Source organism: Gadus chalcogrammus, chromosome 1, assembly GCF_026213295.1.
Source record: "Gadus chalcogrammus isolate NIFS_2021 chromosome 1, NIFS_Gcha_1.0, whole genome shotgun sequence".
NCBI classification, from domain to species: Eukaryota; Metazoa; Chordata; class Actinopteri; order Gadiformes; family Gadidae; genus Gadus; species Gadus chalcogrammus.
Window position 1 is genome coordinate 17,113,033 of NC_079412.1, and position 18,374 is coordinate 17,131,406.

An 18,374-nucleotide genomic window follows, 5' to 3' on the forward strand; every position below is an offset into this window, starting at 1 on the left:
GGTCCTCCATTACAACACGCTATAGTAGAAAAGATCCTAAAAATAATTCTAAAAATGTTTCAATCACATAAAAGTTTTTCGTTGTTTTTTTTTTTACTCAAAAAAAGAATGAAAAATAACAGTCTCTCTCACACACAAATTATTTTGCAACACATACTGGATTCCTCCAGGCTCCATAAACATGAACTTCTTGTTGGCCTTGTGCTTACCTATGGATCGCCTCTCCCCAATGTGGCCGGTAGCTCACCCCACAGAGTGCAACGCCGGGAACCGCAAAATCGACTGTGAAGAGGTTTCTTCAAAACGTTCACAATTAGAATCTACCCCCCCCCCCACCTCCCCCCTCCCCACCCCCCACATCTCGTGCACTTTCTCCTTTTGATGTCAGTTTGGTTCACTACTTCATCTACTAAATATTCACACTGGATTCACTGGATTCATGGACATATTCAACAAATTGCTATTCTAGATCTGTTTTTTTTTTCTTGACTCACAGTATTACACAGTATGTCTACATTTGACTTTCAGATTTATGGTAGAGGGATAAGTCGACACTAACAGTCTTTTGTTCTCAGAGCCACAACCAACAATACATCATTGGCTTGTCGTTTTTTTTGTTTAGTTTTTTACAAATGCTGAAAAATTAAACATGGTTTTTGGAAAATCTGTTTGGATCACATATTGCCCCCGGAGGTAGGTGAATCAATTATAATCTTGGAAGTCATTTGCAATGTTCCATTTTGTCTACACTCTCCATGAGGGAATCCGTCCATATCTACACATTGGCCTCTGGGCTGGTCAAATTAGGGGTCGGACTGGCCGGGTTGGGGGGCGGTTTGGCCGGCTCCAGGGGGCTTGTGGGGTTTGGGGGTGGGATGGTTGGACTGGTCGCAGAGGCGGGGACGGCTGGCGCGGCGGTGGTGACGATGGGGGTGGTGGTGGTGGTGGTGGTGGTTGTTTGGCTGGGGATTGGGTTCACAGGGCTGGTGGCCGTGGCTGCAGCTGGGCTAGTGGCAGCAGCAGCAGCAGCAGCAGCAGCAACAGTGGGAGCAGCAGCAGCAACAGTGGGAGCAGCAGCAGCAGCTACAGGGGGAGCTGGGGGAGCTGGGCTAGCCGCGGCCGTGGGGCTAGCAACGATGGCTGGAGCTGGGCTGCTGGGGCTAGTGGGGTTAGTGGGAGGTGCGTTGCTGGGGCTAGCGAGGGTAGCCACGGTGGTCTCTGCCTGCTGCTCGGGTCCGTTCTCCAGAGGCCTCCGGGTCACCGCGGGGGGCTGGAACATAATCCCAATGCGCTGGAACAGAAACACAACCTCAGCATTACAACGCGAGCGACAAAGGAGTCAACACAACTAGATGCAAAAACGTGAAACATTTGGCTGCAGATTGCAAATCTAGTTGGACTTGATCAGACAACTCCATCCTTCGTGACACAGACTGCCAACGGTTCTCTGCTCCTCCTCACCTCTCTGAAGGTCCCCTTCAGTCCGAAATACATGTACACCATGTACCCAGGTATGAGCACCATGGAGGACAGTGCCATGAGCCAGCCCACCCCCTGGCCCCAAGCCGGGAACACATAGTCGCCCATCTTCAGAGGAACCATCTGGAAAGCACTGAAAAGGAACACTCCCTAGGGGCACACAGGAACAACTGTTCATGCATCCGCACAACACCGGCCGGCAGCACATAATATCGATTGAATTGATTGTTTTTTTTTAATTTTTCATAACGTATTGCATGACTGCAGACACACTGCAACTGTGGTAGACTTACGCCCACGATCATGGGGGTGAAGACCACCCAGCACAGCTTCCACCAGATGCACGGCCTGTAGCCAATCATCTCCTCGATGTTGTCATAGAACTTGTTCACACCTGCGGGGACACATGAATGGAAATTCAGATCCAATTTATTTCAATTTGCCGCTGGTTTTTCATGCATGGTTACAGGGCGAATGAAGTAGGGCTGGTGTCCTTGGAGCCGGGCGTCTTGTCAGGGTGTGTGTGTGTGTGTGTGTGTGTGTGTGTGTGTGTGTGTGTGTGTGTGTGTGTGTGTGTGTGTGTGTGTGTGTGTGTGTGTGTGTGTGTGTGTGTGTGTGTGTGTGTGTGTGTGTGTGTGTGCATGTGTAGATGTGGTGGGGAAAGGATTGGGGGTGTGAAGACGGTTATGCTACCATTTGACCTTGGTTTTTTGCCACTGTGGTTTTTAGCTGCTGTATTTTTCAGTCATATCTTCTATTTCCTAACGGGTGTGGGCCCTCTACTAGGCTGTGGTACGCACCGTAGAACCAGGATATGGAGATGCATTCGAAGAAGACCAAGAACAGCAGACACATCCCACTGGCCGAGTAGTAGTCAAAGAGTTTGAACACGTAGATGCCACCCTGGAGAATAACAACAATGATTTGCAATGATTCACTATCATCCATTATTACCTCCATAAATCACCAAACACTAAAGGGGTTACCTCACAGTACATCCTCTCCTAATAACCATATTGGATTTTAAATGGTCTGCAAAGTCAATTACCATCCGTATAATATTAGACACATTGGCAATGTGAGCGATGCTGAAGGCGGTGCTGAGTCGAATGCGTACCTGTGTGATGTTGGACAGACCAATGAGATAGGACACGAAGCAGACGGCGGCGATGAACAGCTCCCGCCTGCCGCGGAGCTGCCGGGGGAACTCGTCCACCAGGGCGGTGATGAAGCCCTCCACGGTGCAGAACTGCAGGTTGAATCCCCCGTCAAACAAGTGTGAGTTCTCTGATACAGACTCTGGAAGAGCTTTCATTGGATGCAAGGAGCTCCAAGGAGTAAGCATACTTAGCAGCACTCCATACAACAGAGCTTTATTACGAAGTCTTTGCATAGTTACTCTGGAGGATTTTCGTCTTGAAGCAAAATGCTTACAATCGCAGAGCCACAACAAGAACATCTATCCCTGTGATGCAACAGAGCTGTTACTGTGGCACGGTATCACTTATCATCCCGATGGGTTGTACCTGCTTATAGACACACAGCATCTGGGGTGAGTCTGCATTTAGCAAAACATTTCTGAGTTCTTGCCTTCAGTTTTCTAAATATGATACAAAAGAAACGAGGCCACGGGGGGGCGACTGAAGAGCACAGATGGCCAGACGGAGGTGGCGCGCTTGCATCAAACAGCACTTGACGGCGAATGTCAAAGTGCAGCTATATCTGTCCCCAAGGAGACAACCGCATGCTTATCATACAGCAGACGCCGAGAGTGGGGGTTAGGGAGGCAGGCCTGACATGCCCCTGCACGCACATAACCAGGTCAGACCTCACGCTCCCTGTCTCCGAGCGTCTTACCTGGCTGTCTATCCCCAGCATGAGCAGCATGGAGAAGAACAGTATGGCCCACAGCGGAGACACCGGCAGCTGGGTGACAGCCTCTGGGTAGGCCAGGAAAGCTAAGCCCGGACCTGGATCATCAAGGGGGGGAGATTAAGCTTTAGTACGAGAGGTAGGCATTCGTCTCAGGTAGCGGGAGATAGATGGGAGACATCCCCATGCAGGATTGCGACAGATTGGCAGTTTTTGTTGAGGTGAAGTGAAGAATTTGTGAGGAAGGCGGCCGGGTCTCTGTCACCTGAAGCTGCCAATTCGGCGATGGACTTCTTAGTCACGTGAGACATGAAGCCCACGATGGAGAAGATGACGAGGCCGGCAAACATGCTGGTACACGAGTTGATGAAGCACACGATGATGGAGTCTCTGGGGAGAGTCAACGTGAAACATGTCTGTTGTCAAAGGTTTAAGTACATGATTGTACATCTCTTATTTTCTTTTGGGTTTTCTTCCTTCCCTTGAAATGGTGACATCTTGTTTGGTTTTTTTCAATAACGGGGGGGGGGGGTGGGGGGGGGGGGGGATAGCAGCACACTTGTGCGTAAATATGTTTGCTTTGCAATATGATTTGGCAAAACAACATCAACGTCACTAGTCTTTTTTGCGAATTATTCCAACATACAGTGTGGCGCTGCGGGGACAGACGGCCTGTTTCCCCATTTAGCCGTGCTGCAGTGTACTGGAAACAAGCATACTCCTCATGAGGGTAATTATGTTTCACTTGCTGGCAACGCTTGGTCAATTTAATAATGTTCTTCTCCTAAGGTTCCACAAGAGTGCTGGGCACTTTTATCTTACCAGACAGTCGATCGGTCCTGGATACACTGATATACTCTATAGCATGCTTTTGTCTCTCTGTGATGTTATTATCTCACTGTTACAGTTTTTTCCTATCGTTTTAGGCAATTTACCTAAACCATGTTCACATTCCCTAAATACTTCACACAGTGAGCATACCAGTAGACCATGTGAACCAAACTGTGGTTACTTGCCCCTATGCTAAGATACAAATGCTGGCAATGACGCCTTCTTCCAAATTTCATGGATACCTGCCCCAGTCAATGTTCACTACCGGCAAAACGCTGTGGAACTACAGCATATTTTACCAATGTTTAGATACTCTGTTCAAAACAGTGAACTTTCTGTTCAAAACAGTAACAGTACAGTGATCTAAACAGTAATTTAGATCACTGTAGATGGAAAGATGCTGCATTTGGACAGACAAATTAAGTTACATGTTTGAATAAGAAAAAATATTTAGTTTATAGTTTATTTATTTTATTTTACAGTAAATTAGATTTTTTTCCCCCTGTGCACCATAGTTCTTGGTGAATTGGCATGGAATTACTTTTTTTACGTAAAAGCAACACTACATACAATGATCTGTACAAAACACAGAGGATAAGTTTTGCAATGCAAAACACCTGGTGGTCATATGCGGAGGATAGGAGGGATTAGCCCAATTCTGCGCCACTGTTGGGCTATTGTAATATACAGTATGTGAAGGTTTTGTGCATTGCATTTTTTGGTAATGTATTTTCTGTTTTGTGTAACACTTGCACTGTGACAAAATCTCCAAAAAGTGAAGCACAGTGAAAAAAACTGTTGTGTTTGTGATTTGTTTCTGGATCATATATTACGTACTTACTGTATGTAATTTGCATTACAAAAACTGAAAATTGTTATTCTCAGTTTCTCATAAAACACTTACAGTATTTACTGTATTTACAATTACAGTACATTTACCACACTCAATTGTGACATCTTTTGTGGGAGGTAAACCGACATATGAACACTGTCAGCAGATACTTGGCTTGGATTGTCATACTGTAATATTACAAACTTTATTACTGTAGTCCAAAGAAGTGTTTGTCTGTGTTTTTTCTCTTTTTTTCAATGCAACACTACAGGAAATCTATGCCAAACTGGAGGACACAGCAACATTTTATATATGCAATTGGCAATGCTTCAAGATGTTAGTGTTTTTTAGGTCATAGTGTTCTGAGAGGAAACATGTGTTAAGTTATGGCAGCATTGTTTGTGGTGTGGTTGTTGTAGTGCATTTTGCACCAAAGGTTAACAGATATGCAGAGGTGTGTGTCTCTAAAGCCCACTGTGTTAAGTGATAGGGAAAAGTGACCATAGTATGGGTACATGACCGAAAACGATAGGAAAAAACTGTAACATCCCTCTCTGTTCTTCTTCCCTTCTTACCGGTACACGTTGTTCTTGAAGGGGTTGTAGCTGCCCAGCGCTATCAGCGAGCCCAGGCCCAATCCGTAGGAGAAGAAGATCTGCGTGGCAGCGTCCAGCCATACCTGTCAACAGACACACCGTCGTTGGTCCTCCTGCGAAGGGAACCAGCAGACCAACGTGACGCAGCTCAGTGTACGGCCTCACCTCGGATTCCTTCAGTTTGTTGAAGTCGGGGGTGATGTAGAACATGATTCCTTCTTTGGCCCCGGGCAGAGTCACCCCACGGATGAAGAGAATGAACAGCATGAAGTAAGGGTAGGTGGCTGAGAAGTAGACCACCTGCAAGAAAGAGAAAACAGGTGTCGTTTAATAATTATTAGCAGGCACACTAGAACCGTGAATCCAATGCTGTGGTTGTAAGATCAGTGACGGCGTGTCATGCTTACCTAGACAATGTGGTTATTTACCATAGAAACAAAGACAAGGGTTGCAGTGTCAGGTGAAACGTTTGACAGAGACAGAGTGGTTCAGTTGTAGAAATGATTACAGCTTCAACCTGATTACATTCCCTGTAGCGACCGTTTCGATCGCTGTGTGCCCTGTGAGGCGTCTCTGGGGGGAATGGGATATTTGTCTCCCAGAACAAATTTTATTTGCCACCCTCACGTGACACATTTGACTTGGTAAACGTTACACAATTACTGTGTATGTGTGTGTGTGTGTGTGTGTGTGTGTGTGTGTGTGTGTGTGTGTGTGTGTGTGTGTGTGTGTGTGGAGGTTGGGATGTGGTGATAGGGGAAGGGAATGAGCCAAACTGAATTGTGTTCCCCTATCACCACATCCACACACAGAGACATCCACATACACACACACACACACACACACACACACACACACACACACACACACACACACACACACACACACACACACACACACACACACACACACACACACACACACACACACACACACACAGGCACACCCACACCCACACACACACACACACACACACACACAGGCACACACACACCCACACACACACGCACAGGCACACACACACCCACACAACGTCGATGAACAGTGGTGTCGGGGGGACAATTTGAATTAGCGGAGAGCGAACCGTGTGTAGCAATAGGATTAGCAAACACGCGAGTTGGATGTCTCGTTTTTAAAAGGGGGAAAAAAAGGATCCATTTGACAATAGTAATGCTCATCTAAATGATGAATGAGCTCATATGAGCGTGATCCTCATTGCGTCCCGGCCCCTACACTGCCAGCCTGCTGGGGAACAAACCCTCAGGGGTCCATTTGTGCGCTGAGCCCGTGGTTTTGTTTCATCATCTCGTACCTTTCCTGTCCAGCCAACACCTTTCCAGATGCAGAAGTACACCAGCACCCAGGCGATGGCCAGCGTTATCGCCAGCGGCAGCCGGATCGTTCCTGGTTTCTCCAAGCCATCCGTCATCTGGTGCATGTTGCGCCTGTAAGACCACAGCCGGCAACAATGGGTCTATTATCCACACACACACACACGCACGCACGCACGCACGCACACACACACACACACACACACACACACACACACACACACACACACACACACACACACAATTGCTCACTCGCGCGCAGGCTCGCGCACGCACACAAGCACAGGCTCACTTGCTCGCACGCACGCAGCCATGCATGCATGTGCACACACAATGCAGGAATCTGTGCTGGAGATAGAGACGTTTTACACATCTCGGTTATGTGGGCTGCTGCCCGGCAGACCAAATGCAGAACAAAATGCCTGCTGGAGTGAACTAGTAAATCTCTTACTCCCAGAACTCCAGCACGGAACTGGTGAGGTTGGTGGTGTCTACGATGCTGTAGTTTGAATAACATTTGTCTGTGTTCCATGAGTTGCCACATGAGCTCCATGGAAGATCCTGGAAGAGAAAAAAATCAAATTTTTGTAGGTTTCTTTGTTGTGAGGAGATTGAGGTCGGGACAAGGACCAATGGGATGCTTCGAAGAGGGACTGACGCCACTGTTTAAGTCTAAGTCATGGGAAGGCTGCAGGATACTTACAGAGGTGAAGGAGTTGTACAGGTAGTAAATGGCCCAAGAAATGATGACAATGTAGTATATGTTGAGCCAGAAGGACAGGACAGCTGCTGCGAGCCCAACACCTGTCACAGAGCATCGATAGATTCAGTTAACCCTTGCACGCCGCACCACACATTTCTAAAATATCATTTGCCCTCAAAGTGCAAGAGCATTAAAGCTCCCCCCTCCTCCCCCCCCTCTATGTTTTCTGTATACCTTTAAACACAGGGGCCAGCTTCCACACACCAAGACCCCCAATGGAGGTGTATTGGCCCAGGGAGGTTTCAAGCAGAAACAAGGGCATCCCAGCAAATATCAGGGTCAGAAAATAGGGGATGAGAAAGGCCCCTGGATGGGAGAAGGTAGAGTACGTTAAGCATAGATGCACTATATCCCAAGAAAGCATAGCCAGACATGTTATATGGATATGATGATTCATGAATGAGTATCAGGGCAGAATAGAAACATCATCAAAAGCTGCATTGACAAATTGGCATAATAAAAAAATTGTTTACCTCCTCCATTTTTGCCACAGAGATAGGGAAATCTCCAGACGTTGCCCAATCCAATTGCATAACCGACACACGACAGGAGGAAATCAAATCTCCCTCCCCATGTTTCCCTGTCAGGTAGATCCTTTTTCTGCTTCTCGGTTTTCAAATCCAACGACTTGGGTTTGTCATTAGTGGCCACTTCGTTAAGTTCTGTTACTTGTCCATCCGCTTTAGTGCCGTTCGTCGCCATGTCTCTGGCTTTGGCAAAGGTCCTGGCAGTAGGACGGGAGGCTTCAGCACCAGTCCACGTAGACAGCAGCTTCGCGGTTTGACACCAAACCCCTCGGACCAAAATTGTTGACGGAGGAGGAGGTGAAGTCTCAGCGGACGCGGCTCGTCAGTTGCCGTCGACCTGAAACCGTGCACAGAGCGATTGGTGGATTTCTCGGGAGGAAATCATTCGTCAAATTGTTTTTTTTATTGTTCTTTTGCTAATAAAGATTGTTTTTTGCTAACACAAAAACGAAATGTTTGTGCACAATTTTCCAAAGACTATGCGTATGACAAATCCACGCAATAGCCCTAATGTTTTTTTTAATTTTTATAATAATATTATGTTTACATATATATATGCATACTTTTTTTGTCATCAAATCCAGAAGTCAATCATAACCCTCATTCCCTCTAAATAAAGCAGACTGTAGGGATGGCGTGTATATGAGCAGCAGCCAGAGGAGAACACACATGATAGGCTCAACAAAGCAAAGGCGCCAATTAACCGTCGATCCGCCAGTGGAAGCACTGACGTTTCCAGCATCAATGAAGAAGGAAAAAAAAAACTTTCTGACTAAATTTTGCATTCATATCATGCACACACAGACCCAAACACACACACACACACACACACACACACACACACACACACACACACACACACACACACACACACACACACACACACACACACACACACACACACACACACACACACACACACACACAGACACACACACACACACACACACACACACACACACACACACACACACACACACACACACACACACACACACACACACATTGCGCGAAGGACGGTCCAAGATGATGCGAAATAGACCTCGAGATTTACGCAAACACCTTGTCATCATGCCACTTGCAGCTTCCATGAGTAACAACCGATTTAAAACACACAAATAAAGACTTCAACACAGACAGCTCGGTCCTTAAAAAACCAAACAACATAATCGCATTATCGGAGACACATTTTCCAGATCTTAAATCATCTCTTTCTCCATCAGCGTATGCAAATGTACAATAATATTCTTTCCGGACAAAAACATTTGAAGCGAACGCACTATTTAACAAAGAAATATGCGTGGACTCATTTGCACCATCATCCAATGCACCGCGGACAATAATCAATTCTGCGTTCAACTGGCTAAAGCCTATAGATGTAAAGACTAGTTTGTACGGACGCTGCATGTCTTCAACTAACTAACAGCTTCCGATGCACGTCAATCCATCATCAAATACAGGCCTATTTGCAATCGATAAAATGCGTCTAGCTCTCATTGGGACTCATTTATATGGATCCCACATACACGGGAGTACAAAACCAATATTTGCTTTACTCACAATGAATCGGTGTTTTCTGCTGGCTCCGAGGCTGTGTCGCTCGCTGGCACCCCGAGTCCTGATGCAATGAGGTATCCGGTAGGATATAGGTTCCTCTTGAAGTTGTAAACTTCCCGTTTTTCGTGGAGCACGCATACACTTTATTTCCATTAAAAAGAAAAGGCTCGGGTCGAAGCTTTCAACAAAAAAGGTGTCCTCAAGAGAGATCGCGTGCACGAAAACAAAACCCAACACGCGCACACACACACCAACCGGTGAGAAGGAGAAGGGGAGCTGTCCAGCGCCCGGTGCTGAAGAGGTGGGCTGAATCAACACGGGAGGAGCAGCCGTTAGAGCGTCTCCAGCATCAACACACGCACAAGAAGCGTCTAGCAGAGCGCCAGTCTTCACCTCCCATCTACTCACAGCGCCAATGTCATCTGAAAGTCGCCCCCCCCCCTTCTCCCCTCGTCTATGTAGGCATGCACTGACAATGCATCTGAGCGTGTCCTCGTTGATATGTTTATATCATTTTTTTTGTTGTGTTTTTCTTTTCTTTGATTGTTTTTTTTTTATCAAACATCACAAATGAGTTTTTCAACGGTGATATGGGACAGACATAGCCCCTATGGGGGCCTCTGGCATGACCCTTATGTACCATGCAAGCTGCAGGTGGCTGCATGGAAACCGATACATTCCGGATCATCGAATATTTACTTTGGGGTGTTTGACACACGTTTAAATGATACAGAGAAGTGGATGAGGCTGCTCGTGTGCTGGTCAGATCTAACTCCAACACCCCCCACACTCCCCCCGGAATGATAGGAAATGTTCTTGTGCAAGATGGAAACATATGGAGAGCTGCTGTGTTAATAATTGCAGACCCACATGTGTGGAGCCTCCAGACAGTGGCTGCTTTGTGGGGAGATGAGAGATGAGTCCGTCCATCAAGGGAGGGAACAACTGCCGATTGTCTGTTTTCATCCAGGCGTCGTCGAATATTAACTAGTAGTGACGAAGGATCAAATATCCTGTTCGGGTTCAGCTTTTTTCTTTTTTACGAAAAATGATTTGAAAGGACACTTCTATCCGAGAGGGAAAACAAGTGGTCAAAGCCTGAACACGCTTATTTTTCATTATTTCTTCTAACATAAAATAATCAAGGACAAGATGAAACACCATTTTTTTTTATCAAGGACTAATTCTTTTTTAAAGTTTTGAGATAAAGGGGTAAGTGTTGTCTTGCCTGTGTTACTTACCTAAAAAGGCCTGAACCGACCTTCAGATGAGGCAATACAGCTTTGTAATGCATAATAGTCCCTGGCTGGCCTGGGACTTTTAAGTTGAAGAGCACAATGTGCATTTGTACTTTTTCCCATGTGAATTGGACCTATCAGCATGACTATACACATTATCACCATTTTTCTTTAAAACATATTATCTGAGAACTGAAATTCAACTCAAAAGATGATTTGTTCTTTGTATTCCCTGTGTTCAACATGTATACCTGTTGCATGCCGACTACACCCGCTATATTATTCAGTGAGCGGGTGCATGAGCGATGAAGAGCACAGAGCTGGTGGTGCTGTGATAGGCTAATCAGAGGGATGAAAACAGCAGAGCTCACTAAAGTGTAAATGTTCACACACTGCTAGTGCTGCTCGCAGTGCACCAGATGGTGAACCAACGATGGGTGAGCTAGACCATTAAACGATACCACACCAAATGTAGCATTTAAAATCCCATCTGTGTGTTTGTCCCTCAGGACATGTGTGTGTGCGTGTGTGTGTGTGTGTGTGTGTGTGTGTGTGTGTGTGTGTGTGTGTGTGTGTGTGTGTGTGTGTGTGTGTGTGTGTGTGTGTGTGTGTGTGTGTGTGTGTGTGTGTGTGTGTGTGTGTGTGTGTGTGTGTGTGTGTGTGTGTGTGTGACAGGACACTTATGCACACACCTGCTGAAGAAGGTGGGGACACGGCTGCTGCACCCGTTGACACCCTGGCTGCTCCTTCAGCTGACCCAGTCCATGACCCCAACCCCCACCCCCACCCACTCATGCGTTCTGTTTTTATTTTTTATTCTCAGTATGATTTTCTGCGGTGATTCCAGCACTGTTGTGCTGGAATCCTTCCCGCCGCTTTATTTTCTCATGACAACTCCATGAGCTGACCCAGCCCCCCCCCCCCCCCTGTCAAATACCTGCTCCATTGAGATGGATTGCCCTGAGTTCAGATGCCTATTAAATTGTATTGTTAAGGAAGAAGGATTGGGATATATCCAACCCTTTGCGATATACATCATTGCCTCCAAAAGTGTTTTTGTTTTATAAGTGCGCAATATGAATATTGCTGATGGCGCTGTGATACAAGGTTCATTAGCATGGATTTTCCTGCTTTTTCCAAATAGTGGAATAAATATTTAATATGAGAAAAATTCAAATTCAGTCCCATAATTCCCCATGTCTAGACTGTAAATGCATGTAACTCTTAAATAAACACTTTTTGTTCTTTGCATTTTATGAGACATTCCCCGTGTTTAAGAACAAGACTATATACTGAAATAGTATTTTCTTCCACCAGATATTCCTTCAGCCTTGGGTTTGTCAGCCACAGGAGGATGATTCACGGCCTCATGTTTCTCACCACCAATCTGCCATTTGAGGTCGCACACCAACTGATTAGCATGATGATTAGTCATTAGCATGCTAATCATGAGAATTGCCCATATTTTATTCATATTATTGCAGCCTTGTTTACCCATAGCCATTGCTAAAATGGTGCCCACCACAGTGCACTTTTTTGTTGTTCCAAACATGTTTGCCAATCAAATGCTAGATCATCTGCAGTACGACGTGTGTCCAGAAGTAGAAACGGCTGGGGGTAGAAGATCTATGAAGGCAAATTAAACCACTATCATGTCTCCCTTGATGCTCATCCTAATAGAGTTCTAAAACCCGTGTTTCTTGATGGGGAGGGTCCAAATCCATAATCTCTTTCTCTTTGAAAGGCAGTTCAAAACATGATACAAAGGACAGTTGCTGGGTAGGTCAACAGTTAGTGATTCATCTTCTAAGGATAGACACAATATAAATATACTGTGTTACACTAGTGCTAATTAATATAGTTGGTTGTCACTATGTTGTCACTATGAATCCTATGCATATGATAAACAGAACAGAAACAAATTGTGTTCATAAACACAGCATAGATGCGTTAGATCAGTCAGGTTTGTTTTGCTACTGCAGGAATAATTATTGGCCGGGAAACACAACTCGTATCGTGGGTCTTATTCAATATCGGATCCAGAATCAGTACGTCTCAGGCCAAAGTGAATGAGACAATGTGTAGTCGCCTTCAAGACTGATATCACCTCAAGACTCCGTGCTCCTATTTGTCTGTGCTGCTTCCAGTAACGCATTTGTTTAGCATGACCTAAATTGCTGTGAAGTGAATGCCGCAGCAGCTCTGCCTCAACTCTCTCTCTCTCTCTCTCTCTCTCTCTCTCTCTCTCTCTCTCTCTCTCTCTCTCTCTGGCTCTCTCTCTCATCTCTCGATCTCTCTCTCCTCTCTCTCTCTCATCATCCTCTCTCTCTCTCGATCTCTCTCTCTCTCTCTCTCTCTCTCTCTCTCTCTGGCTCTCTCTCTGGCTCAGTCTCTGTCTCTCTCTCTCTCTGTCTCTCTCTCTCTCTCTCTCTGTCTCTCCCTCTCTCTCTGGCTCTCTATCTCTGTCTCTCTCTCTGTCTCTATCTCCCTCTTTGTAGTTCTTTCTCCTTTCTTCATATTTTGTTTGTGTCCCACAAACATTCCCCTCACACAGATGCGTACAAATATTCATGCATGCAAACAGACACATGTGTTTATGTGCTTACCTGTACACACACTCATGTGTCATTTGTGCTCACTCTCTCACAGACACAATCAAACACACACATTCACATACACACTCACCTGCACATGCAAACAAACACGTGGACCCATACGCACACCAAGACACACGCACACACACACACACTAAAACACACACACACACACACACACGCACGCACGCACACACACACACACACACACACACACACACACACACACACACACACACACACACACACACACACACACACACACACACACACACACACACACACACACACACACACACACACACACACAATATGTCTGTAGACAGTGTTTACATTTGTGTTGCATGATGCAACAATCAGTGACCGAGATTGGGCAATATATGTTCTCAATATGCAGTGTTCTTCAGAGCAGGCTCCTTACTCTCTGTGTAAGGTAAGACCACTCAGAATCCACCGTGACCTACATAGTGGCTCTCTGTTTCATTCCCCACCAAACAGCTCAACCTGAGTTGGTTGGCTGCAGCTGCGAAGGGAAGGAGGACTAGGGAGACAGGCACACAGCCCGGTGTGTGTGATACCAAATGTAATGGGAAGCATCAGCATTTCCTTTGTTTCCATTTCCTCGGGGGGGGGGGCTGTGTTGGTCTGTTGGTCTGTCCACAGTCTGACAGCCCGTCTGTGTAAAACTATGACCTCCATGATAATAGATATATATGCAGGGGTGTTGAAGGCGAAGTGGGGGTACTAAATCGCTTCAAATTGTACATGTGTTGCTAGGCAACACCATAATCGCTCTCCTCTCTCTCTTTCTCCCTCGCTCTCTTTTCTTATACGTCTCTCTCTCTCTCTCTGCCAGGGCACCGCCACGCTGCCGGCATGGGAAATGCTTAATGAACCTACAGAAAGTCCATTATTGGAGGATGGCGAGGATTCAGAAAGTGCTCAAAAGCACAACGGGAGACGGCCACAGATGTACACCTACCAATGTGAGGGGGAGATTGGAGAACAACCTCTAAGAGGAATAACCAACCTGGATTGGTTTGAGTCTCACCTTCAAATGTTGCATCAATAATGCCACAAAAGGATAATTGAAATGACTCGATTACATTTAGGACATTACAAAACAGAACGTTCCTACATTAAACGATTTTTACATTTCTACAATGCTGTTTGAGAACACTAAATTCTGTATGAAATAAGTATAACATAACCAGCACCCTGCTTTTGTTATAGTGAAATAGCAAACATCATGATCTGAATAGACAAATGTGAGCATGAACCCTTACTCTGGGGATTTGTTTGGACGTTTGCCACTTTCTAACTTTTCTAGCCTTTTCCAACTAGTTAATGATAATAATCAGACACAAAATGGGTTGTATCATTATTAATATGATACTATTTATTTCTGCTAAATGAATTAGAACATAACAACTATTTATTTTTCCATAGAAATCTAGAGCTGACCAGGGAGTTTCTGTCTATTTATTAGTAACGATTTGTCTGTAGTAGTTTATTGCTTTTACATCACCAAAATTGGTTTATGCCATATGTAATATCAATATTGTTATTTTATTTGGATGCGTTCATTCTGCTTGCTGTGCTAATCAAGACAAATTAGTGTTATGACACGGGAGTAATACAAACGAAGGAATCATTTGTGTCAGAATATCACAAATAGAGTAACCACTAAAGAGTGATAACTGATTCATCGAAAACTGCCTCTTCATATGCTGCGATTCCTGTAGTAGCATTCGACCGAATTTAACCATTCTGCTCATATTATGAATGGACAAAACACAAACTATATTTTTTCAACTATAATTAGCAATAATGTTTCTATATATTTCGGTGTTTTTAATATCTAAAAACATTATTATTATTTATAGTTGAAATGGTGGTTTCAAATTATTTTGCGAGGAATAGGACTTTCACAAAAAAAACACTATTACAATTTTCCGGTAGGATCTTTGTTTTGTGGAGGTAGCGTTGTGAAGTGTACAAATATACAAACTACCGTGCCGCCACTAACCATCTCTCTGTCAGAAGCAGTGGGGGAAAGCGCCCATCTCCCAAAGTGAATGGGAGTGAACAAAGACAGGGAGCTCTTGAAATATAAGGCTTTGACGGAAGCCTGCAATCCCAGCTCACCACACTGGCCCTCCGCTAATCTCCTCCATTCAACCGTATCACTATGGAAACTGGACGGTCTGAACCTTGCTGTCGAACTTGCCGCGCAGCCACGACTGCCATTGACATCAGAGGTTGATTTACTGTTTCGTAGCCTGACTGAACCACATGCTGTGTGTCCTGATTTTGGGAACGTTATCTGTCCATGCTGGTGTCGCTCTGTCTTACTGTATGGAGAGATACTGAAGGAGACCATCAGCACCGTCAGATTAAAGAGGTTTCTCCTCAACGTTTTCTGTAGATATCCTTTTCTCCACAGAAGAAACAACTCACAAATCATGCGAGACTGGTTGCAATATATACATCCATAAATATGTATATGCATACACATATTTTTGTAGCTTTTCCTGCTATGAATACCTACAACCACCCCCACCTCCCGCCTCATTTTTTACCCCCAGGCAAAATTGAGGGAAAATATTTGTCATGGTTTTAAAGGGTTTATCATCTTCAAAGCTGAGGAAGCTGCTGGTCCAACCCATCCACTAGAGCCCCCCCAGTCCCCCTTCCATCCTCCCCCCCTCCCCCGCACCGTTTCCCTCCCCCCCAGTCTACACCCATACTCTTCCAGAGCCGACAAGAGTGGGTTGCCACTGATGGACAACACGCTCCAGTAAGGCTCTCTAAGGCGCTCCAAGCCCGAGCGCTTGCAGGACCCTCGGACGGGCGGCCCGGTGACATGTGCCGTTGACGTCAGCCGTAATCCGTCCCAGCACCACTTCTCCAACCACCAATCCCCACTTGCCTACCCTGCCCCGTCCCCCCGCTGTGCGAGGACTCACCAGTGAGGACGCTCAATAATTACTTATTACGGAGGGGAGATGGCGAACAATCAGAAGCCGATCAGCTCTGGCCTGTGTATAAGCTAGCTGTATTCATCTCTCTCTCTCTCTCTCTCTCTCTCTCTCTCTCTCTCTCTCTTATATCTCTCTCTCTCTCCCTCTCTCCCCTCTCTCTCTCTCTTCTCTCTCTCTCTCCTCTCTCTCTCTCTCTCTCTCTCTCTCTCTCTCTCTCTCTCTCTCAATATACAATATACAATGTACAACAAGAGACTAATCTAACACCTAAGCTGCAAATGAACTTGAAGGTTTCTGATTACATTTCTGAAATTGAATTAAATATCACCAGAGCGGGCGTGATTTCTTTCTCTCTCGCATTTGGGTCAAATGCATCCCCAGGACATAGAACACGATGTGTGAAATGTGCACCCTGAGTTGGTCAGCGGTTGTGAGACATCACGCCAGGCTAGAGGGATCCAGCCTTGTGTTGAGGGTGATGGGAGCCATTTCAGTCTAATTACAGTTTTTCTCGACACACAAAAAATGGAACTATGCACACAATTCTGAAAACTGGAAGCTCATGTATCAACTTCAAGACTCCTGACTGCTAAACTCTAAGCACAATTCCACTGTTTTTACATTTTTGCTAAACTCTAAGCACAAATCTCATCATTTATCACACTGGCCTTCAAAACGCAACAACTAATTACCAATAAGTCTAACTCACTTCTCACCTGTTCAAACAACTGGCAAAACACTTCAATCATGTGTCAGAGCATCAAAGAGGCCTCAGGTGAGCTCTGCTGTGTTGTAGATATGGTCCTCTGGCCTGACCAGGATTGGAGGTGGGATACATACTGATTTACATGTAGATCTGTTTCACCTCATTTACATTCTTATTTTTTATTTTTTGTTGGCCTACGAAAAGCTTTTTTTTTGCAGTCAGTTCAGCTGAACATTTTACTGTATTACAGTAAAGACATATATATTTGCTTTGTTACCTTTTTGTAAGATCACACCGGTGTTTAATTGATGCTCTCTAAGAGATATTCATTTGATAGCTGTGTTTACTGACAGTTTTGAGAAGAATTTGTGTAGTTTTGACAAAATGATTAACTCTTCTCAGGTTTGTGTTTAGAGTTTTGGGAAATTGAGCTATAGTTTCAGAAAACGTGTTTAAATGATTGAGAAAAACTGTAATGATCTGCCAGTCTGAGAAAATAACACAATCAACGTTTTCCTTCTTGAGCTCAGCGACGTCATTGACCTTAGTGAGGTAGATCAAGTCTTATCTTCGTCAAGAATACAATAACAAACTAAAACATAATAATAATATGAATGCAGCAAATTATTCTCTGCACCATGAATGAATAAGATAAGGGATTTTGGACATTCTGCAGTGTTATTGCTGATGGCTTCGGGGCGGATGTGGGGCGGATCTTGTGATTTCATCCGGTCTGACATTAAATGTAGTTATGCAAGGACAATGTTTCACAAAGCTTTGACATTATGTAAAACACATTTAAATATGTCCTATTTGTATTCCTGTGTCCAAAAAGATTTGTTAGGAACAGCCAAAACAGAGTGGAAAGTGATTTGTGTTAGTTGATTATCATAACCGTAGCAAGAGGAATACGTTCATATTGAATACTAAGTTACATTCAGACAACCATGAAAGATTTTTCTACATTTAATTGACTTCGATGAATTAATCTGATTCGAGGGATCTGTATTAGTTTATCTAAAATCCTACATGTCTTGGTTTCATTCAACGTGCGTATCATTCAG

At 44.9% G+C, this 18,374-nt stretch overlaps 1 protein-coding gene across 1 annotated transcript; it reads right to left on the reverse strand.

Annotated features, from left to right (window-relative positions):
- Positions 1 to 775: 775 nt before the first annotated feature.
- slc6a1a (solute carrier family 6 member 1a) lies at positions 776 to 8,406 on the reverse strand. Its single transcript, XM_056586674.1, has 15 exons — positions 8,178 to 8,406; positions 7,879 to 8,010; positions 7,645 to 7,745; positions 7,393 to 7,502; positions 6,923 to 7,055; positions 5,776 to 5,910; positions 5,590 to 5,693; positions 3,617 to 3,741; positions 3,337 to 3,449; positions 2,597 to 2,728; positions 2,280 to 2,382; positions 1,773 to 1,873; positions 1,462 to 1,629; positions 1,092 to 1,291; positions 776 to 962 (listed from the first exon to the last, which is right to left on the reverse strand). The coding sequence occupies exons 1-15, from the start codon at positions 8,404 to 8,406 to the stop codon at positions 776 to 778; spliced, it is 2,073 nt and encodes a 690-aa protein (XP_056442649.1).
- Positions 8,407 to 18,374: the final 9,968 nt, after the last annotated feature.